Source organism: Sphaeramia orbicularis, unplaced genomic scaffold (assembly GCF_902148855.1).
Source record: "Sphaeramia orbicularis unplaced genomic scaffold, fSphaOr1.1, whole genome shotgun sequence".
Taxonomy (NCBI): Eukaryota; Metazoa; Chordata; class Actinopteri; order Kurtiformes; family Apogonidae; genus Sphaeramia; species Sphaeramia orbicularis.
In genome coordinates, this window is record NW_021941715.1 from 29,489 (window position 1) to 52,857 (window position 23,369).

At 40.8% G+C, this 23,369-nt stretch overlaps 1 protein-coding gene and 2 non-coding genes across 3 annotated transcripts; all 3 read right to left on the reverse strand.

The window, feature by feature from the left end:
• Positions 1-14,390: 14,390 nt before the first annotated feature.
• LOC115416872 (mitochondrial import receptor subunit TOM20 homolog) lies at positions 14,391-19,181 on the reverse strand. The gene is made up of 5 exons (XM_030130751.1): positions 19,028-19,181; positions 18,648-18,694; positions 18,486-18,567; positions 16,021-16,163; positions 14,391-14,729 (listed from the first exon to the last, which is right to left on the reverse strand). Exons 1-5 carry the CDS (start codon positions 19,149-19,151, stop codon positions 14,685-14,687), a joined length of 441 nt encoding a protein of 146 aa, XP_029986611.1. The 5' UTR covers positions 19,152-19,181; the 3' UTR covers positions 14,391-14,684.
• On the reverse strand, positions 15,852-15,986 carry LOC115416874 (small nucleolar RNA SNORA14). The gene has a single exon (XR_003935040.1). It is a non-coding gene; the product is annotated as a small nucleolar RNA SNORA14 (small nucleolar RNA).
• Positions 16,789-16,922, reverse strand: LOC115416873 (small nucleolar RNA SNORA14). Its single transcript, XR_003935039.1, has one exon. It is a non-coding gene; the product is annotated as a small nucleolar RNA SNORA14 (small nucleolar RNA).
• Positions 19,182-23,369: the final 4,188 nt, after the last annotated feature.

The window sequence follows — 23,369 nt, forward strand, 5'->3', positions numbered from 1 at the left end:
CTGCTTTAGATTCACGTGATTGGCTGCAGCACTCACCCCCCCCGCCCCCCCCCCCTCTCTCTTTTATAACCATCCTCAGACCCTTTGAGATGGAAAAAATGGGTCATCAGTGTGGAAGTTAATACTCTGAACACGTACAGTGCTGCTTTATTTTTAGGACGTGCCTTGGAAATTCTTCTTCTTCTTTTTCCCCCCTCACTGCTGAATGACACCGAGGCAGAGTGGGGGATGCTGGGTAATTAATATATCGTGTTGCTGCCGTGCACACAAGTGGCAGCAGCAGCAGAAGAAGAGCGGCGGTCTTTATTATCGCTGCCGGCGCAGCCTAAACACAGCTCGTATTTCTCGCCGCCCGCCCTCGCCATGACAACGTACAGTAGCTGCAGCCGTGACGTCAGCCGCGCAAAACATGTTCCGAAAACCGAGAGGCGGCGGCGAGGACAGAGGTCTCCGAGGACGCCGCGAGTCCACGAGGATCTGACATCTCCACCCGCGGAGTTTAGAGGATGCAGATGCTCCGACCAGACGCTGCCATGGCAACCACCTCCAACACGGGAAGATGTGAAGGATGGAGACGAGAACACAGCTGGAGACGAATGAGGATGAAAAGAACAGATGAAGATGAAATAAAAGCTGAGGAAAATGAAATAAAAAGAATGAAAATGAAATAAAAACAGATACAAATGAAATAAAAACAGATGAAAATGAAATAAAAACAGAGGAAAATGAAATAAAATGGATGAAAATGAAATAAAAACAGATACAAATGAAATAAAAACAGATACAAATGAAATAAAAACAGATGAAAATGAAATAAAAACAGAGGAAAATGAAATAAAATGGATGAAAATGAAATAAAAACAAAGGAAAATGAAATAAAACGGATGAAAATGAAATAAAAACAGATGAAAATGAAATAAAAACAGATGAAAAGGAAATAAAAACAGATGAAAAGGAAATAAAAACAGATGAAAAGGAAATAAAACGGATGAAAATGAAATAAAAACAAAGGAAAATGAAATAAAACGGATGAAAATGAAATAAAAACAGATGAAAATGAAATAAAAACAGAGGAAAATGAAATAAAACGGATGAAAATGAAATAAAAACAAAGGAAAATGAAATAAAACGGATGAAAATGAAATAAAAACGGATGAAAATGAAATAAAAAGAAAGGAAAATGAAATAAACCAGAAGAAAATGACATAAAAACAGATGAAAATGAAATAAAAACAGAGGAAAATGAAATGAGATGAAAATGAAACAAAAAGATAAAAATCAAATAAGAGATGAAAATGAAATAAAAACAGAATAAAATGAAATAAAACACAAGAAAATAAAATAAAAACCATGAAAATGAAATAAAAACATGAAAATGAAACAAAATGGAAGAAAATGAAATAAACAGACAAAAATGAAATAAAAACACAATAAAAAAAAAAAACAGATAAAAATGACATAAAAACAGATGAAAATGAAATAAAACAGATGAAATGAAATAAAAACAGATGAAAATGAAACAAAAATGGATAAAAATTAAATAAAACAAAGAAATGAAAAAAATGAGATGAAAACAAGACACAAAGGAGATAAAAACATGAGAAAAACAAGTTGAAACATCAAAACAAAAAATTATATGAAAACTTAAAAAAAAAAAAAAAAAAACACGAGAAAAACTTTCAGACAAAAATGGCATGAAAAAAAAGACCAAAAACAATAAAACTAAAAAAGAAAGGAAAAAATGAAATGAAAACGATGCAAGATGAAAAACAAGATGAAACACGACAAAAAACTAAGCAAAAAATGTTCAACATCAGAGTTGATGAAATTTCTAGAAAATTGATGATAAAACAATATTAACACGATAAAAACGTCACAAGAAACTTCATAAAATGTTTAAATGAGATGAAAATCATAGGAAAAACTATGAATGATACAAACGTACGAATGAACGCAACGATTTGGAAAACAACTAAAATGACATGAAAATCAAATAAAAAACACTGTGAAAGATGACGATGTTTGTCTGGTAAAAATGAAATGAAAACCAAATAAACATCGTAAAAGATGACAATGTTTGTTCGATAAAAATGAGGCGAAAACCAAATAAAAAACATCGTAAAAGATGACGATGTTTGTCTGATATCAAATGTGAAGGAGACTAAATAAAGTGAAACTATCAAGTGTTTTGTGTTTTTTTTTTTCGTTTTTTGACGTGAACAGAATTAACCTTAAAGACGTACAAACCTGAGCATCATGATGTCACCATGAGGCGTTCACTGACCCTCTGGAAATACAGCACAGAGGTTATTATTATTAGGGGCTCGGGCATCGACACGAGCACCTCTCCCCCATTGCAAAGCAATGGGAGAGAGGTGCTCGTGGCGAAGCCACGAGCACCTATTGTTCTTCCGCTCGTTTATTAATATTATTATTCATCTTCCGGACAAAATTTCGTCCGTTAATGCGGCCCGAACCGCTGGAAATAGACCAACACATGTTATTACAAAAATGTGCGTCCTGCTCGTGAATCGTGTGCTATGTTATTGGCGTGCCATTCCGATGCACGGATTTCGTTAAAATGCGAAAAAACGGTCAAATTTCTCCATCCGAAATGAATGGGGCCATTTTCAAGTGGCTACCATTCCCAAACGATTTGTCCTAAAAATATTCTGTCAACGCAGAAATGTTCGGCTTCGCCCAAAGATTATCTGTGTTGTGACGTGGTAATGATATCACTCACGGTTTTCGCGCAAGTATGCGAAGAAAAACCCCATTCATTTTCAATGGGAGCGACAAAAAAGTTGCCTTTTTTCCGACCGCTACTACTTCGCCATACTTTCACCTAGAGACTTCATTTAAACTTTAAAACGCAGGCATTTTTGTCCTCTCCATGCGAATGTACTTGGTATGAGGATGGGGTTTACGGTTTTCAATAGGTGAGTCTTCAAAAACCCCCAGGTTGACTCAAAATCCTCATTTTTAGAGTGTGTGGTCCCCATGGTAACAGCAGCTAGAGTGAGAAGGGAGTGAAAAATTCACCTGAAAATTCTCTGAATAAATCGCCCTCCCGGCCAAACCATACATCGCAGGCGATTGATATTTTCCAAAAACGTAGCCATGGTTCCTGGGCTTCATATGAACCCATGTTTGAAGACCTAGCTCTTTTTAAAGTGAAATGACAGGCACTAGTTTGGAGGCAAGTCCCTTCTTTCCCCCATTAACTCTCCATTATAGCAGATTTCTTCTTGTCCTTCTCGGTTGACTGTTTTTAAACTGCCTTAACTCAGTCATTTCTCACAGTACGTGAAAAAAAACTACATCTGTGTGTTCCCCAGGTCCTTCTGACGCTCACGGTCATTTCGGTTTTCACCTATGTTTTACGGTTTTCCCATAATTAGCAGTTTTCCGGGACCTGTTCTGAGTGCCTCACTCAGTCTATTCCTGCTGCTCTGTGTGTCTCTCTCTCTCTGTGTGTGTCAGTGCAGCGCCGTTGCTGCGGCAACAGCCCCTCTGCTCTGTGTCCCAGGTGTGTCCAATAAACCCAATCAGTCTGACATGTTTCTCCTCCCATAGCAACCCTGGAGAGTCCATAGCAACGCTGGGTGTGTGAGACAGTACTGATACGACTACTATTACTTTTACTACTATGATAACTACTACTACTACTAAAAATACAACCACTACTACTGAAAGTACTACTACTATTACTAAAAATACGACTACTATTACTACTACTACTAATAAAAATACTACTATTACTACAAATACTACTACTACTATGAAAACTACTTCTACTACTACTACTACTAAAAATACTACTACTAGTATTACTAAAATACTACTACTACTGCAAATACTACTACAACTACTACTACCACTACTACTAAAAATACTACTTCTATTACTACTTCTCCTTCTACTTCTCCTCCTTTTACTGATAGAATAAACTGATTCAAACTGATTCTCTCTCATACACATACACACACACACACACCCTCACACACACACACACACGCACACACGCACACACACACACACACACACACACACACACACACACACACACACACAGAGTATAGAACACAGACAGTTGAAGCTCAGGTGTCAGGTGATCAGCATCAGCCAATCAGGTCACACATGACTACAACTAATGGGGAGAGGAAAAAATCTGCCAGAAAAGTCCACTTTTTTCTTACCGCTACTACTTCGCCATACTTTGATCTACAGACTTCATTGAAACTTTAAAACGCAGGCCTTTTTGTCCTCTCCGCATGAATGTACTTGGTATGAGGATGGTGTTTACGGTTTTTAATAGGTGAGTCTTCAAAAACCCCTGGGTTGAGTGAAAATTGTCCAAATTTCCTGAGTTAGAGTGTGTGATGTCATCACGCTAGAGTGGAAGAGAAGTGAAAATTCAATTAAAAATTCTGTAAATAAATCGCCCTCCCGGCAAAACCATACATCGCAGGTGAATGATATTTTCCAAAAACGTAGCCATAGTTCCTAGGCTTCATATGAACCCATGTTTGAAGACCTAGCTCTTTTTAAAGAGAAATGACATGCACTAGTTTGGAGGCTCATCCCTTCTTTCTCCCATTGACTCTCCATTGTAGCGGATTCCTTCTTTTCTTGGTCAGTTGACTGTTTTTAAACTGCCCTAACTCAGTCATTTTTCACAGTACGGGAAAAAAACCTACATCTGTATGTTCCCCAGGTCCTTTTGACGCTCACGGTCATTTCAGTTTTCTCCTATCTTTTACAGTTTTCCTGTAATTAGCAGTTTCTCGGGACCTTTTCTGCTCCACTCTCAGCCTATTCCTGCTGCTCTGTGTCAGTTTCATTCTGTGTGTGTGTCAGTGCAGCGCCGTCGCTGTGGCAACTACTACTGATACAACTACCAAAAATACTACTACTACTAAAAATACTACTACTACTTCAATTACTACTACTAATGGTGACATCTGTCAGCCGCCAGACTTTGACACACAGATTGTCCATATAAAGTGAATGGGAGTTCAGAACACAGAATTCCCCTCTGACCATGAAGTCTTTGGTAATGTCGAACCGACATGCCCCCCCGACCCCCGAGCCCCTCTCACGATTTCCGCGTGTGGAAATTGTCTAGTTATTAGGGGCTCGGGCATCGACACGAGCACCTCTCCCCCATTGCAAAGCAATGGGAGAGAGGTGCTCGTGGCGAAGCCACGAGCACCTATTGTTCTTCCGCGCGTTTATTATTATTTTTCTTCATCTTCCGGACAAAATTTCGTCCGTTAATGCGGCCCGAACCGCTGGAAATAGACCAACACATGTTATTACAAAAATGTGCGTCCTGCTCGTGAATCGTGTGCTATGTTATAGGCGTGCCATTCCGATGCACGGATTTCGTTAAAATGCGAAAAAACGGTCAAATTTCTCCATCCGAAATGAATGGGGCCATTTTCAAGTGGCTACCATTCCCAAACGATTTGTCCTAAAAATATTCTGTCAACGCAGAAATGTTCTGCTTCACCCAAAGATTATCTGTGTTGTAACGTGGTAATGATATCACTTACGGTTTTCGCGCAAGTATGCGAAGAAAAACCCCATTCATTTTCAATGGGAGCGACAAAAAAGTTGCCTTTTTTCCGACCGCTACTACTTCGCCATACTTTCACCTAGAGACTTCATTTAAACTTTAAAACGCAGGCATTTTTGTCCTCTCCATGCGAATGTACTTGGTATGAGGATGGGGTTTACGGTTTTCAATAGGTGAGTCTTCAAAAACCCCCAGGTTGACTCAAAATCCTCATTTCTAGAGTGTGTGGTCCCCATGGTAACAGCAGCTAGAGTGAGAAGGGAGTGAAAAATTCACCTGAAAATTCTCTGAATAAATCGCCCTCCCGGCCAAACCATACATCGCAGGCGAATGATATTTTCCAAAAACGTAGCCATGGTTCCTGGGCTTCATATGAACCCATGTTTGAAGACCTAGCTCTTTTTAAAGTGAAATGACAGGCACTAGTTTGGAGGCAAGTCCCTTCTTTCCCCCATTAACTCTCCATTATAGCAGATTCCTTCTTGTCTTGCTCGGTTGACTGTTTTTAAACTGCCCTAACTCAGTCATTTTTCAAAGTACGGAAAAAAATCTACATCTGTGCATTCCCCAGGTCCTTCTGATGCCCACGGTCATTTCGGTTTTCACCTATCTTTTACGGTTTTCCCATAATTAGCAGTTTTCCGGGACCTGTTCTGAGTGCCTCACTCAGTCTATTCCTGCTGCTCTGTGTGTCTCTCTCTCTCTGTGTGTGTCAGTGCAGCTCCGTTGCTGCGGCAACAGCCCCTCTGCTCTGTGTCCCAGGTGTGTCCAATAAACCCAATCAGTCTGACATGTTTCTCCGCCCATAGCAACCCTGGAGAGTCCATAGCAACGCTGTGTGTCTGTTAAAGTACAGATAGTAGTAGTAGACAGTAGTAGTAGTAGCAGTAGTAGCATTTTTAATAGTAGTTGTAATCATAGTATTAACAGCAGTAGTAGTATTAGTAGTAGTATCTGTACTACTACTAATACTACTACTGCTGTTAATACTATGATTACTACTACTATTAAAAATGCTACTACTGCTACTACTACTACTACTAAAAAATATTACTACTACTACTACAATTGCTACTACTACTACTACAACTAAAAATACTACTAATGTTACTACTACTACTACTAGAAATTCTACTACTATTACTACTGCTGCTACTAAAACTACTACAAAAAATACTACTACTACTACTACTACTACTACTACTAAAAAATACTATTACTACTATTACAGGTGCTACTACTAAAAATACTACTACTGCAAAAAATACTACTACTATTACTACTACAACTAAAAATACTACTACTACTACTACTGAAAATACTACTACTACTACCACTACTGCTACCAAAAATACTACTATTACTGTTACTTGTACTCCTTCTCCTTCTCCTCCTATTACTGTTAAAACTGATTCAAACTGATTCTCTCTCATGCACAAACACACTCACACACTGACACACACACACAAACACACACTCAAAAACTAACACACACTCACACACACACACACTCAAAAACTAACACACACTCACACACACACACACAGAGTATAGAACACAGACAGTTGAAGCTCAGGTGTCAGGTGATCAGCATCAGCCAATCAGGTCACACATGACTACAACTAATGGGGAGAGGAAAAAATCAGCCAGAAAAGTCCACTTTTTTCCAGACACTACTACTTCGCCTAACTTTGACCTAACGACTTCATTTAAACTTTAAAATGCAGGCATTTTTGTCCTCTCCGCAAGAATGTACTCTGCATTAGGATCGGGTTTACGGTTTTCAATAGGTGACTCTTCAAAAACCCCTGGGTTGAGTGAAAATTGTCCAAATTTCCTGAGTTTGAGTGTGTGATGACATCACACTAGAGTGTGAGAGCAGTGAAAATTCACCTGAAAATTCTCTGAATAAATCGCCCTCCCAGCCAAACGATACATCGCAGTTGAATGACATTTTCCAAAAACGTAGCCATGGTTCCTGGGCTTCATATGAACCCATGTTTGAAGACCTAGCTCTTTTTAAAGTGAAATGACAGGCACAAGTTTGGAGGCTCATCCCTTCTTTCCCCCATTGACTCTCCATTCTAGCAGATTCCTTCTTGTCTTGGTCAGTTGACTGTTTTTAAACTGCTCTAACTCAGTCATTTCTCACAGTATGTGAAAAAAACCTACATCTGTGTGTTCCCCAGGTCCTTCTGACGCTCACGGTCATTTCGGTTTTCACCTATGTTTTACGGTTTTCCCATAATTAGCAGTTGATTGGAACCTGTTCTGCTCCAGTCTATGCCTATTCCTGCTGGTCTGTGTGTTAGTTTCATTCTCTGTGTGTGTCAGTGCAGCGCCGTTGCTGTGGCAACTCCAACTACTACTACTATTAAAAATACCACTATTACTACTACTACTACTAGTACTAAAAATACTACTAAAGATACTACCACTACAACTAAAATTACTACTACTACTAAAAATACTACTATTACTTCTATTACTACTACTAATGGTGACATCCGTCAGCCGCCAAACTTTGGCACTCAGCTTGTCCATATAAAGTGAATGGGGGTTCAGAACACAGAATTCCCCTCCGGCCATTAAGTCTTTGGCAACGTCGAACCGACATGCCCCCCCGACCCCCGAGCCCCTCTCACGATTTCCGCGTGTGGAAATTGTCTAGTTATTAGGGGCTCGGGCATCGACACGAGCACCTCTCCCCCATTGCAAAGCAATGGGAGAGAGGTGCTCGTGGCTTCGCCACGAGCACCTCACCTATTGTTCTTCCGCTCGTTTATTATTAGGGGCTCGGGCATCGACACGAGCACCTCTCCCCCATTGCAAAGCAATGGGAGAGAGGTGCTCGTGGCGAAGCCACGAGCACCTATTGTTCTTCCGCTCGTTTATACTTATTTTTATTTTTCATCTTCCGCCACTTTTTTGTCCGTTAATGCGGCCCGAACCGCTGGAAAGACCCCTGCACAATATACATTAAAACGTGCGGTTTCATCGGGAATAGTGTGCTATGTTATTTTCATAGAGATTCGTGAATGTTTCGCAGAGTTATTCGCGAAAAACACGCGAAAAAAGTCCCATAGAAATGAATGGGGAGATGAAAAAATCAGCCAGAAAAGTCCACTTTTTTCCAGACACTACTACTTCACCATACTTTCACCTACAGACTTCATTTAAACTTTAAAACGCAGGCATTTTTGTCCTCTCCGCACGAATGTACTTTGTATGAGGATGGGGTTTACGGTTTTCAATAGGTGAGTCTTCAAAAACCCCTGGGTTGAGTGAAAATTCTCAAAATTTACTGAGTTAGAGTGGGTGATGTCATCACACTAGAGTGTGAGAGCAGTGAAAATTCACCTGAAAATTCTCTGAATAAATCGCCCTCCCGGCCAAACCATACATCGCAGGTGAATGACATTTTCCAAAAACGTAGCCATGGTTCCTGGGCTTCATATGAACCCATGTTTGAAGACCTAGCTCTTTTTAAAGTGAAATGGCAGGCACTAGTTTGGAGGCTCATCCCTTCTTTCTCCCATTAACTCTCCATTGTAGCGGATTCCTTCTTGTCTTGGTCAGTTGACTGTTTTTACACTGCTCTAACTCAGTCATTTCTCATAGTACGTGAAAAAAACCTACATCTGTGTGTTCCCCAGGTCCTTCTGACGCTCACAGTCATTTCGGTTTTCACCTATCTTCTACGGTTTTCCCATAATTAGCAGTTTTCCGGGACCTGTTCTGAGTGACTCACTCAGTCTATTCCTGCTGCTCTGTGTGTCTCTCTCTCTCTGTGTGTGTCAGTGCAGCGCCGTTGCTGCGGCAACAGCCCCTCTGCTCTGTGTCCCAGGTGTGTCCAATAAACTGAATCAGTCTGACATGTTTCTCCTCCCATAGCAACCCTGGAGAGTCCATAGCAACGCTGGGTGTCTGTTAGAGTACTGATAGTACTACTAATACTACTACTGCTGTTACTACTACTACTACTAAAAATACAACCACTACTACTGAAAGTACTACTACTATTACTAAAAATACGACTACTATTACTACTACTACTAATAAAAATACTACTACTACTACAAATACTACTACTACTATGAAAACTACTTCTACTACTACTACTACTAAAAATACTACTACTAGTATTACTAAAAATACTACTACTACTACTACAACTACTACTACCACTACTACTAAAAATACTACTTCTATTACTACTTCTCCTTCTACTTCTCCTCCTTTTACTGATAGAATAAACTGATTAAAACTGATTCTCTCTCATACACACACACACACACACACACACACACACACACACACACACACACACACAGAGTATAGAACACAGACAGTTGAAGCTCAGGTGTCAGGTGATCAGCATCAGCCAATCAGGTCACACATGACTACAACTAATGGGGAGAGGAAAAAATCAGCCAGAAAAGTCCACTTTTTTCCAGACACTACTACTTCGCCATACTTTGACCTACAGACTTCATTGAAACTTTAAAATGCAGGCATTTTTGTCCTCTCCGCACGACTGTACTTGTTATGAGGATGGGGTTTACGGTTTTCAATAGGTGAGTCTTCAAAAACCCCTGGGTTGAGTGAAAATTGTCCAAATTTCCTGAGTTAGAGTGTGTGATGTCATCACACTAGAGTGGAAGAGCAGTGAAAATTCAACTGAAAATTCTGTAAATAAATCGCCTTCCCGGCAAAACCATACATCGCAGGCGAATGATATTTTCCAAAAACGTAGCCATGGTTCCTGGGCTTCATATGAACCCAAGTTTGAAGACCTAGCTCTTTTTAAAGTGAAATGACAGGCACTAGTTTGGAGGCTCATCCCTTCTTTCTCCCATTGACTCTCCATTGTAGCGGATTCCTTCTTTTCTTCGTCAGTTGACTGTTTTTAAACTGCCCTAACTCAGTCATTTTTCACAGTACGGGAAAAAAACCTACATCTGTATGTTCCCCAGGTTCTTTTGACGCTCACAGTCATTTCAGTTTTCTCCTATCTTTTACGGTTTTCCTTTAATTTACAGTTTCTCGGGACCTGTTCTGCTCCAGTCTCAGCCTATTCCTGCTGCTCTGTGTCAGTTTCATTCTGTGTGTGTGTCAGTGCAGCGCCGTCGCTGTGGCAACTACTACTGATACAACTACTAAAAATACTACTACTACTAAAAATACTAATACTACTTCTATTACTACTACTAACGGTGACGTCTGTCAGCTGCCAAACTCTGAAACACAGATTGTCCATATAAAGTGAATGGGGGTTCAGAACACAGAATTCCCCTCCGACCGTGAAGTCTTTGGTAACGTCGAACCGACATGCCCCCCCCGACCCCCGAGCCCCTCTCACGATTTCCGCGTGTGGAAATTGTCTATTCTTCATCTTCCGCCACTTTTTTGTCCGTTAATACAGCCCGAACCGCTGTACAGACCCCTGCACAATATACATTAAAACGTGCGGTTTCATCGGGAATAGCGGGCTATGTATTTTTCGTAGAGATTCGTGAAATTTTCGCAGAGTTATTCGCAAAAAACATGCGAAAAAGGTCCCATAGAAATGAATGGGAAGAGGAAAAAATCTGCCAGAAAAGTCCACTTTTTTCCAGACACTACTACTTCGCCATACTTTCACCTACAGACTTCATTTAAACTTTAAAACGCAGGCATTTTTGTCCTCTCCGCACGAATGTACTTTGTATGAAGATGGGGTTTACGGTTTCTATAGGTGAGTCTTCAAAAACCCCTGGGTTGAGTGAAAATTCTCAAAATTTCCTGAGTTAGAGTGGGTGATGTCATCACACTAGAGTGTGAGAGCAGAGAAAATTCAACTGAAAATTCTCTGAATAAATCGCCCTCCCGGCCAAACCATACATCGCAGGTGAATGATATTTTCCAAAAACGTAGCCATGGTTCCTGGGCTTCATATGAACCCATGTTTGAAGACCTAGCTCTTTTTAAAGTGAAATGACAGGCACTAGTTTGGAGGCAAGTCCCTTCTTTCCCCCATTAACTCTCCATTATAGCAGATTTCTTCTTGTCCTTCTCGGTTGACTGTTTTTAAACTGCCTTAACTCAGTCATTTCTCACAGTACGTGAAAAAAAACTACATCTGTGTGTTCCCCAGGTCCTTCTGACGCTCACGGTCATTTCGGTTTTCACCTATGTTTTACGGTTTTCCCATAATTAGCAGTTTTCCGGGACCTGTTCTGAGTGCCTCACTCAGTCTATTCCTGCTGCTCTGTGTGTCTCTCTCTCTCTGTGTGTGTCAGTGCAGCGCCGTTGCTGCGGCAACAGCCCCTCTGCTCTGTGTCCCAGGTGTGTCCAATAAACTGAATCAGTCTGACATGTTTCTCCTCCCATAGCAACCCTGGAGAGTCCATAGCAACGCTGGGTGTGTGAGACAGTACTGATACGACTACTATTACTTTTACTACTATGATAACTACTACTACTACTAAAAATACAACCACTACTACTGAAAGTACTACTACTATTACTAAAAATACGAGTACTATTACTACTACTACTAATAAAAATACTACTATTACTACAAATACTACTACTACTATGAAAACTACTTCTACTACTACTACTACTAAAAATACTACTACTAGTATTACTAAAAATACTACTACTACTGCAAATACTACTACAACTACTACTACCACTACTACTAAAAATACTACTTCTATTACTACTTCTCCTTCTACTTCTCCTCCTTTTACTGATAGAATAAACTGATTCAAACTGATTCTCTCTCATACACATACACACACACACACACACACCCTCACACACACGCACACACACACGCACACACACACACACACACACACACACACACACACACACAGAGTATAGAACACAGACAGTTGAAGCTCAGGTGTCAGGTGATCAGCATCAGCCAATCAGGTCACACATGACTACAACTAATGGGGAGAGGAAAAAATCTGCCAGAAAAGTCCACTTTTTTCTTACCGCTACTACTTCGCCATACTTTGATCTACAGACTTCATTGAAACTTTAAAACGCAGGCATTTTTGTCCTCTCCGCATGAATGTACTTGGTATGAGGATGGTGTTTACGGTTTTTAATAGGTGAGTCTTCAAAAACCCCTGGGTTGAGTGTGAAAAAGAGCAGTGAAAATTCAACTGAAAATTCTGTAAATAAATCGCCCTCCCGGCAAAACCATACATCGCAGGTGAATGATATTTTCCAAAAACGTAGCCATAGTTCCTGGGCTTCATATGAACCCATGTTTGAAGACCTAGCTCTTTTTAAAGAGAAATGACATGCAGTAGTTTGGAGGCTCATCCCTTCTTTCTCCCATTGACTCTCCATTGTAGCGGATTCCTTCTTGTCTTGGTCAGTTGACTGTTTTTAAACTGCTCTAACTCAGTCATTTTTCACAGTACGGGAAAAAAACCTACATCTGTATGTTCCCCAGGTCCTTTTGACGCTCACGGTCATTTCAGTTTTCTCCTATCTTTTACAGTTTTCCTGTAATTTGCAGTTTCTCGGGACCTGTTCTGCTCCAGTCTCAGCCTATTCCTGCTGCTCTGTGTCAGTTTCATTCTGTGTGTGTGTCAGTGCAGCGCCGTCGCTGTGACAACTACTACTGATACAACTACCAAAAATACTACTACTACTAAAAATACTACTACTACTTCAATTACTACTACTAATGGTGACATCTGTCAGCCGCCAGAGTTTGACACACAGATTGTCCATATAAAGTGAGTGGGAGTTCAGAACACAGAATTCCCCTCTGACCATGAAGTCTTTGGTAACGTCGAACCGACATGCCCCCCCGACCCCCGAGCCCCTCTCACGATTTCCGCGTGTGGAAATTGTCTAGTTATTGTTGCTGTTATTATTACTATTATCCACTTCCTGTTTGTGTTTCTTCTGTCGTCGTCTTCACGTTGACGCTGAAGACCAGGAAGTGTCGGAACCTCCTCTGAGTTCAGGCCTCGCCATGGTTACCGTCGTCAACGGGGACGATGCTGCTCAGTCCTCACATCAGCACCAGAGACCAAACCAGCCTGGAGCCACAGTGCCCCCCAGTGGACAGGGACAGGAACTGGACCAGGAGCTGACTCATACTGCACCTGAACACACCAGGACAGGGACCCGGACAGGGACCAGGACCAGGAGCAGATAGAGACCAGAACCACAGATCTACTGGACCTCAAGAGACTGACAACAACTGAGACGCCCCGGCAGCAGCGCCCAGGACCGCAACTCAACTACACAACTGAACAACACAACCACACAGGTCCAGTTAATGTTCAAGAAATAAACCCACACACACACACTACCCCCCCCCCCCACACACACACACACACACACACACTACAACTTCACACACTCAACTCATCCTGAGGGGAAACATTCAACACATTCCATTTGTTTTTGCTAATTTAAAAAAAAAAAAAAAAAAAAAAATATATATATATATATATATATATATATATATATATATATATATATATTTTGCAGATTTTGTTCATTTTATTCTTAGTTTTATCCTTTTTCTCATTCATTTTATCTTGGTAGTTTTTTCTGTTTTTATTTCCCATAATCCTTTTCTTCTCAGTACCTTGTCCATAGTTTTCACTGTTGGTTTTTAAACAGATTTCAGGTGTTTTTGTTCCAGGTTCATTACAGTCATTTGAATCCTCAGATGCGTTCAATGACCTTCTCTCATTTGTTTCCATGTGCTGTTCAGGTGCGGTGGGCTGTTCCGTGTGTCTCTGCCGCCCCCTGCTGGTACAAACACACACTGCACCGCTCAGTCATTTCCATGTTTTATTGAATGATTTTACACAAAAATATGTTCAAATGTGACAGAAAATAGAAAAATAACATCTAACAACATAAGAACATGATATGAACCCACACAACATCAAACCTCAGACACAAATAAATACAGCCGACGCGGCGGTGGCGACTGGTGGAATGTGTTTCCTGAACTCCTGAAGGAGTCGTGTGATTGGACGGCGCTGGTCATGTGACCTGCGTCCGATGACTGTTCCGGCGGCCGCAGCGTCTACGATCCCTTTAAGGACCCAGAAACCATCCCGTACGGTCACTCCACGTCGTCTTCGCTTAAAGACTGAGCGCTGATGATTCGCTGGAAACAACAAACACGTCGTTAAACAAGCAAAACAAAAACAGAAGGAGAAAATCTGACCCTGGATCAGATTTAACAACGTCAGCCATGTTTGACACATGATGAGGAAACAGCAGGTTGGTGTTGGTCATTAAAGGTGAAAGGATGAGTTTACGTTGGTTTGTGCTTTTAAATCAGGGGGGTCAAACATACGGTCCGCAGACCGGAACTGGGCCGCCAATGGGTCTGATCCGGTCCAATGGGATGAACGTAAGAAACAGAAAAATACTGACGATATTAACAATAAAAGGTGTTTAAATCAGTTTAGTTCAGGTTCCACATTCAGACCAATATGGATCAGAACCAGGAAAATAACACAAACTATAAATAATGACTCAATACTTTACTGTGATTTAGTGAAAAAAAAGTTAAATTACTTGAAAGTTTTTACATTTACAAACTAAAATGTGAATAAACTGAACAAATATGAGCAGATAACTGTCTTCATATAAATCTGTGTAATTGGACCAATATTCTGCCTGTTAGTAAATGTTTGGTGTATTTTAAATCCACTGACCTGGGAGGAAAATGTAACTGATGGATTCAGGGTCAATGATGAATGTTGTTTTTATTAACGTTCTGCTGCTGTTTATAATTTTACACATTTATAATATAAACAATGTGCAAAAAATAAATCAAATATGCTGCATCAGACGAATTAAAGCATCCAAACCTGTTTTACTAAAGTATCAGGTCAATATAAAGTGTCAGACATTTATCATTTCACTGACGACAAAAGCACTTGAACACAACACTAAATGTAACTTTGAATTCACTAGTGGAAAGGGTAATTTTCCCAACAGCACTTGAAGGCAGCATTAGTTTCATATAATGGATCAACATTTATTCCCGGTTTAATAGCGAAAAGTACGACATGAGGGGGCGTTCATGTGATATTTCAGAGGTCGTAACGAGTATTACCATAATTCCCACAGCACCTGAATGCAGCATTAGTTTCATTTAGTGGAACAACATTTTTTCCCAGTTCTCTAGTGGAAAATATGATATTAAGAGGCGTTCATGTGACATTTCAGAGTTCGTATTTCCCATAATTCCCACAGCCCCTGAAGGCAGCATTACTGTTTATGTCTTAGAGGTGAAATAACTGAGACCCACGGACACCAGAGTCTCGGCTTTGGATGGTTCTAAGGTTCATCTCACATCCTTCCTTGTCCCAGAGACCACAGGCGATAACTGGGGGGTTTATGAAGGATGCGGTGGGCGGGCGGTGGGGGGTGGGGTCGGTCCTTACCTGGCTGATGCTGGGCAGTTTGGTGAGCAGCATCTGGAAGACGGGCGGCGGCAGCGTCTGCTGGAGGACCTGCAGCAACTGCTGAGGCTGACCGCAGACGGCGATGGCGTTGGTCAGGTGGTCCACGCCGCGCTCAAACTCACCTGAGAGAGAGAGAGAGAGACGCAGGACGTCAACAACCAAGGACATGAGGACGGTTAACACACAAACAGCTGAGGTTTACAATAAAAAATCCACTAATTTAACCCTTAAAGACCCAAACGTCCACCTTTAACCCTTAAAGACCCAAACATTCACCTTTAACCCTTAAAGACCCAAACGTCCACCTTTAACCCTTAAAGACCCAAATGTTCACCTTTAACCCTTAAAGACCCAAACATTCACCTTTAACCCTTAAAGACCCAAACATTCACCTTTAACCCTTAAAGACCCAAACGTCCACCTTTAACCCTTAAAGACCCAAACATTTACCTTTAACCCTTAAAGACCCAAACATTCACCTTTAACCCTTAAAGACCCAAACATTCACCTTTAACCCTTAAAGACCCAAACGTCCACCTTTAACCCTTAAAGACCCAAACGTCTGCCTTTAGCCCTGACCTGAACCACTGATCTGGTCCAGGTTTAGACTCTGATCTGAACCACATATGCAGGTCTGAGACCCAGTCGGTTTGTTCACATTGAAAACACTTCCTGTTTCAGATACAACAGTAAACAAACACTGGAAGTGGAAGGTTCTAGAAGGTTCTAGAACATCCAGCCTCGTGTTCGTGTCTTAGAGGTGAAATAACTGAGACCCACTGACACCGACTCTCAGCTTTGGATGGTTCTAAGGTTCATGTGGCATCCGTCCTTATCCCAGAGACCACAGACGATAACCGGGGGGTTTATGAAGGATGCAGACAAACAAACAAACAAACAAACACCAGCTTCACAACAACAACCATTCAGTCCTTAATCACAGCTGTGTTTCTGTCTGGAACAAATACTTGACCCACTTGGATACTGTAACTTTCACTGATCCACAGTTTATTATAAATAATCATCCTCAGATTAACTTCATTCAACCTCACATCCTTTAATCAGATGAATTTAAAACCAATGACCAAATGTCTGCTGTTTTCAGTGTATATAATAAAGTATTATTTTACATATATGTATAGTTTTTCTGTTGATTTTTATGACAATTTCCCACCATTTTTAAAAATCATTTTATTAATATCTTTCATTATTCTCTTTGTTTTGTTCATTTAATGGTTTATTTTCTTCATATTTGCCCAGTTTTATATTCACTTCCCACTTTAAAAAAAGTTTATTATTTTTGCTCATTTTGTTTTGTTTTTGTGATTTACCAATAATAAAAGTCTATGAAACTATTAAAATACTTACAATTCACTGACCTGCAGTTTATTATAAATGATTCCCCTTAGATTAAATGTGTTAAAGTTCAAACTAATGAAAAGTGCTGTTTATCTGATGTTTTCAGTGTATATGAAAAAGCATTATTATATATATAAACTGGTTTGTGTGCATTTATCCAGTAGATTGGTGAATGTTCCAGTACATAGAACCTATAAGTGAATGTATTGTCATGAACAGATGGTGTTAGCCTCTGGACTCAAACTCATTCTATCACTAATTGACACTATTTGACATTTCGACACAGACTGTATGTGTGACTACAGACAACAGGATTTAGACTGAACTTACATGTATAAGTGACTTAAACTGGGGAAAGTTTCACTACTTTAACTCTAGAGGATTTTTACTCATTACACCAGTGTTACTTATAAGTTACTAGAAGGTTGTGAATCATTCAGGGATAAATAAATAACCACGTAAAAGACTCATATCAGATAACTTTTTTTTGTTGTTACCTCCGCCAAGGAGGTTATGTTTTTACCAGCGTTGGTTTGTCTGTCTGTCCGTGTACGAGATAACTCAAAAAGTTATGGACGGATTTGCCTTGGCGGAGGTCTGCGCTCTCCGAGTGCTTTTCTAGTTTTTAACTGTGTATGTTAGTGTCATAGAACAGAGTGAGATTTTCTTGATGTTCATTCAGGGTTAGAGTATGAATTAACTCTCAGATGCAGTTACAGTAAATTATGTCTGATTGATTATCTTCAATATTTCAGAACCATTATTACAGAAATGTGACATCTCCATGAAAACACCTAATTTACCACATTTCACTACTTTTATTCTGGAGTTTTACAACTGCAGTCAGGGCTAATAATTAAACATTTATCATGATCATTAATAATGACTGATATTCTAGGTTATGTCACCCTTCTCTGCTTTGCTAAAGACTGTTCTAGATGTTTTTGTCAGATATGAGTGAAAACAGGAAATGTTCACACACACTTTCCTAAAAGAGGACCACACTAACTGTCCTGTACCCCGACCTGACCTCCACATCTCATATGTACTGGTGTTTGTAGCATGTTCAGGTCCACGTGTCTCACCCTGTGACAGCAGCTCTTCTCCCAACTGGATTTCCTCCAGAAAGAACTTCTGAACAGCTTCCGCGTCCTTTAGGTCTGGGAGCTTCAACACCAACAAACACAATTACAACCTGGAAACACTGGTTCTAACAGTCTTTGATGGATGTTCCCTGTGAGGCTTACCTTTCCCAACCCAGACTTCGCAGTAGAACTCTTCTGTTTTTTCCGGCCTGTGAAACAAATCAGACTTTAGAATGTGTTTTCCTTCACACTGAGGTTAAACACGTGACCCTTGTTAGCATTTAACATTAGCTAGAAACATGCGCAACCACGAGTTTTTCCACAGCTGACTAAGTTACAAAGACATTCACTGTGTAACTGAAAATTAATTAAGAGGAAAAATGAGTAAACCAGTCTAATTCAAGATTCTCGTTTTGTAAATCTACTTTCTAACGTCATCTACTGTCACATGGAGTTAGCCAACTAGCCACATGCTAACAGCCTTTAGACGCACTAAACAGTGTTTGCTAACTTTATTCAGCCTCTAAATGTCAAACACTTACGTTCACGCAGCTTCTGTTTAAAGTGCGGGTCGCTCCGTCGCTTTCTGTCAAAATAAATACAGTATGCGACGAACAGAACTCCGCAGACCCCGGCGACAATCGCACCCGTCCGGCCGCTCATCATCACTGCGCCGTTAGCATCACAGCATCTACAAGCTAACGCAGAGGGCGCTGGGAGGAGACACGTGACCAGTGACGACACACGCAATGGTGCTTCCGGTAGAGGAGCCATCTTGGTAGGGGACGCTACGAATAAAACGTATTAGGAAGATATATACAAGAACAGAGGTATGAAATGTTCTCCTGCAGGCTGAAACTCATAGTCAGTTCCTACAGATCTGTCAGATAGTCGATCAATGTGCGGCACAAACGTGTACAAGATCAGAAACATCAGTTAAGCTGAGTTGTTACTAAAGCCGCCGCCATCTTGGAAGGGGACAACCGGGCGCAGACCTGAAAAAACAATTTCCACAGCTGGAGATTCCTCAGTTACAACAGTTTGAACACAGTTAAATGAAGACTGATGCAAATATACAAACATTTGAGTCAACAGAACATTCACATAAAACTGTAAAAGTGACTATCACATTTGTTGTTGATTAATTCGATGATTCTGTAACTGTTCTGAATAAATTTCAATCACATTTCATAACAGATCCTGCTGAGTTCACGGATGTCTTATATTTGTTAAATACACATTTGGGATAATTTTTGGAATTTTGAAATTAACTAAGGGACTACAACACATTGAGGCCAAAACTGATCACACCAGAACTATTTTTGGCCTGAAAATCCAAATAGTTCCACTTTTTTTTTGGACATGATTCACATTTAGAAACAACTTAAAATGACATGTCATTACGAAACCAGACCGGAAAAAGAAATGATAAAAAACAAAAATTATGTAAATAGATGAAAGAGACATAAAATGGTGAAAATGAGGTAAAAAAAAAATTAAAGGGTTTAAATAAATTTAAAAAAAGATTAAAACAAAAAGTTTGTAAAACAACAATGTTAACTGTAGAAGGCCATAAATATATTGGCAGTAAAGAGGAAAACAATGTAAAAAGACAACAATGACAAAAAGAGACTTGGAATGGCATAATGGAGGAAATGGGAAAAAAAAAAAAAAAAAAAAAAACAGGAATAAAAATGTGAGATGATTCCACTGTAACAGAACTACTTTGGACTGAAACTGAATGAAACAGTAGAATATGCAGCAGATACTTCACAAACTATGGCATTTATTTCAAACAGAGGCTTCTGCTTTGCTTACATTTTTACAATAAATTACACATGACCATCATCAGATGAGCCTAATAAATACTATTAAGCATTTTCCAATAAGCTCCGTTAGTTTCACTTAAACTAAGACCATTTTCCATTTACAAGTTCATACAGCTTCAGCTTCAGGCGGAAAACGGTTCAACCGAAAACAATCGATCGTTCTTCTCTTACGAGCATAAGCTATAGAAAAAACCCCCCAAAAAAAACAGAATACAAACAAAAGCCGAAAACTGAAAATAATAAAAAGAAACAGGAAAACGAACAGAAAACTATGAACGAGGCAGAAAAAAATAACAGTAAATGAACCCAAAGAACTAATAAGAAAAGAGGAAAAAAGACATGCGGAAACCCTCGGTATTTACACTTAAACTACAGTTAAAACCGTAAAACTGTCTGTACAGAAAAGTACATGTTATTAACAGTGCAAGATATTAAATAGCTCGACTCAAAACACTTCTCAATATACAAATGTATAACAAAAGCATACAATTACATACAAGTGCCAAACGGAAACGGAACTTCAGGTTATCATACAGTCGGGGTCTGTACAAAAGGAAAAACACTGGAGATGTCTTCAAAATGTGTCCACAAACGCCACATTATGATAGAAATGCACATTTACAATATCTTTACTTTTATTCTGGTCGTAGCACGTGAAACAGAAGCTGATTTGGAAAGGATGAGACGGATGGTTGCCCGTAGCAACCGGAGGGGAAAAAAGGAAACGCATTAAATAACTTCATGTTGTGCGAGTACGCGCTGTGGAAACCACCTTCAACGTGACGTGGATCCAGTTACAAGACGAGAGGGATTGAATGAGGCTGAAAAACACGACAAACCCAAGCAGACAGGATGGAAAAAAAAACGATGCTGACAAACGGAAGGACATGTGACCGATGCGTTCACCTGCTCCATCATTGCACATTTCATACTGCCACGAAACAGTCCGACCCGCTGGACCAGGACTCAGTAGTTGACCACAGAGATCCAGGATCTGTCCAGGACCACATTCTGAAACGCTCCCAAAAGCCGATGACAGCCGCCGCTAATGCTGCCTTCATGTGCTATGGGAACTGTGGTAAATACTAGTTATCACTAAGGGTGTTAGAAAATATCAGTTCTGCAATATATCGCGATATTTCATTTCACAATACTGTATCAATATTAAAAAGTACTGTATTGATATTTTTTAGGTATTTATTCAAATGCAGATATGGTGGAGGTTCATTTAAGTTTTTAGTTTTTCTTTTTGTTTACGTCCTATTTATTATTATTTAACACTGTTTTATTAAATAATGTTTATTTGAAGCATCTTAAAAGCACTTTTTACTGTCTGAGAGGCAGATGGCAGTTCCTTTGTTGGGAATGAACTAAAATACTGTTCTCATGTTAGTTCTGAACTAACAGAATATGAACATTTGAACAGGATCTTAAACTGTAATGTCTGTAAAACAGAATTTCAGTTTGAACACAGGAACATTTTGTGATATAACATTAGATCCTGTTGGGATCAAATATAAATGTGTTTAGTATTTGTGCAGATTTCTGGTGTAATTCAATTCTTCCAGGAAATAATCATTAAAAAAAAAAAAAATTGTCTTTTTAACAGTATCATGATATATCATGATATATCGTATCGTGATCCTAGTATTGTGATTTGTATCGTATCACCAGATTCTTGCTGATACACAGCCCTAGTTACGACCTTGAAAATGACACATGAATGCCTCATGACGTGTTTTCCACAAATTTAACATGAGATGAAAATAACCTTTGACCTTTTCAACAAGGGATTCACAGCCAACGGTAAACAACGCTTTTATGAACCTTCTGCTGCTGTTGGCTGATGATTTTGCACATTTATAGCATAAAAAAATTAAATATGCTGCATCAGATGAATGAACATGTAGCAGGTCACCATAAACTGTGTTCAGCCGTTCTTCATTTTGCTACGACAACAAAAGCACTTGAACGCAACACTAATGTTAAATTCACTAGTGGAAAGGTTCACGTTCCCAGCAGCACCTGAAGGCAGCGTCAGCCCTCGGCCCCCGTGGCGTTCGTTGGGCTTCGTATGGGACCGAGCCTCAGGTCCGAGATGAGGACCGGGGTCGAAGTGCGTCCTTTCTTAAAGTGCCCCGTGGACAAGAAACAAGGCACTTCAGTATCACCCAGCAAAACCCGACCAGAACCAGGACCGTCTGAGGAACCCCGTCTACCAGGACCAGGACTGTCCGAGGAACCCCGTCTACTAGGACCAGGACCAGGACCATCTGAGGAACCCCGTCTACCAGGACCAGGACCATCTGAGGAACCCCGTCTACCAGGACCAGGACCAGGACCAGGACCAGGACCGTCCGAGGAACCCCGTCTACTAGGACCAGGACCAGGACCGTCTGAGGAACCCCGTCTACCAGGACCAGGACTAGGACCAGGACCAGGACCGTCCGAGGAACCCCGTCTACTAGGACCAGGACCAGGACCGTCTGAGGAACCCCGTCTACCAGGACCAGGACTAGGACCAGGACCAGGACCGTCTGAGGAACCCCGTCTACCAGGACCAGGACTGTCTGAGGAACCCCGTCTACTAGGACCAGGACCAGGACCATCTGAGGAACCCCGTCTACCAGGACCAGGACTAGGACCAGGACCAGGACCGTCTGAGGAACCCCGTCTACCAGGACCAGGACTGTCTGAGGAACCCCGTCTACCAGGACCAGGACCGTCTGAGGAACCCCATCTACCCTGGACCAGGACCGTCTGAGGAACCCCGTCTACCAGGACCAGGACCGTCCGAGGAACCCCGTCTACTAGGACCAGGACCATCTGAGGAACCCCGTCTACCAGGACCAGGACTGTCTGAGGAACCCCGTCTACCAGGACCGTCTGAGGAACCCCGTCTACCAGGACCAGGACCGTCTGAGGAACCCCATCTACCCTGGACCAGGACCGTCTGAGGAACCCCGTCTACCAGGACCAGGACCATCTGAGGAACCCCGTTTACACCAGACCAGGACCATCTGAGGAACCCCATCAATCTGCCAGAACCAGACAA

What these genes read in the sequence shown, in the direction of transcription:
- LOC115416872 (XM_030130751.1), bottom strand. Translation starts at nt 19,151, where the DNA reads ATGATGAGCGGCCGGACGGGTGCGATTGTCGCCGGGGTCTGCGGAGTT. An exon ending in TAAACAGAAGCTGCGTGAAC is followed by an intron (nt 18,695 to 19,027) that starts GTAAGTGTTTGA and finishes TTTGTTTCACAG; the next exon opens with GCCGGAAAAAACAGAAGAGT. An exon ending in CGAAGTCTGGGTTGGGAAAG is followed by an intron (nt 18,568 to 18,647) that starts GTAAGCCTCACA and finishes TTGGTGTTGAAG; the next exon opens with CTCCCAGACCTAAAGGACGC.